Source organism: Chondrus crispus, genomic scaffold (genome assembly GCF_000350225.1).
Source record: "Chondrus crispus Stackhouse genomic scaffold, scaffold_309, whole genome shotgun sequence".
Lineage (NCBI taxonomy): Eukaryota > Rhodophyta > Florideophyceae > Gigartinales > Gigartinaceae > Chondrus > Chondrus crispus.
Genome location: NW_005179201.1, coordinates 96366 through 96874, shown reverse-complemented (window position 1 = coordinate 96874; position 509 = coordinate 96366). Strand labels below are relative to the sequence as shown.

Here is a 509-nt window from a genome sequence, read left to right as displayed (position 1 = left end):
TCGTCCGGACGGACGAGATGCTAGATAAGGTCAGGGAGGTCGGGGGGCTGCGGATCTTGCGGAGTACGGCGTTTGGGGTGGCACGTGCGTGAGGGGAGCGGGTGAGGGGGGGGAGCGGGGTCTTAGCTCTGTTGTAAATAAAGATGTAAGGTATATGAAAAACTTTATTTACAACCAGGGAGAACCCGGGGGGAGCGTAGATATGTTAAGGCTAAGGCGGCGTGCGGTGGGGGTGGGGTGGGGTGGACTCCACCCGGTGGAGGTAGAGGTGTCGGAAGGGAGGCGGATTATACTGCAACAGGCAACAGGGAGTTGCAGATGCAGAGTAGGGAAAGACAATGGGGAGAGTGGTATCGAGACACTGGGGCGTGGGGCCATGAAGAGGAGTTTGAAGGGCGCTGCGACGATGCAATTTGATGGGAAGCGAGAAACCATGGCCTGCCCTTCAGAAACGCGTCGAAGGGCTTCGCCGAAGCATAGCTGTATGAACGGTAGCGAAGGAAATGGAA

General features: G+C 57.2%; 1 protein-coding gene across 1 annotated transcript in view; it reads left to right on the top strand.

Annotated features, from left to right (window-relative positions):
- The first annotated feature begins 202 nt into the window (after positions 1 to 202).
- CHC_T00005710001 (hypothetical protein) overlaps positions 203 to 509 on the top strand; it is a 2124-nt gene continuing 1817 nt past the window's right edge. The window contains exon 1 of the mRNA XM_005717377.1: positions 203 to 509. This exon is cut by the window's right edge and continues 608 nt beyond it. Coding sequence (XP_005717434.1) covers positions 203 to 509 — 307 coding nt within the window.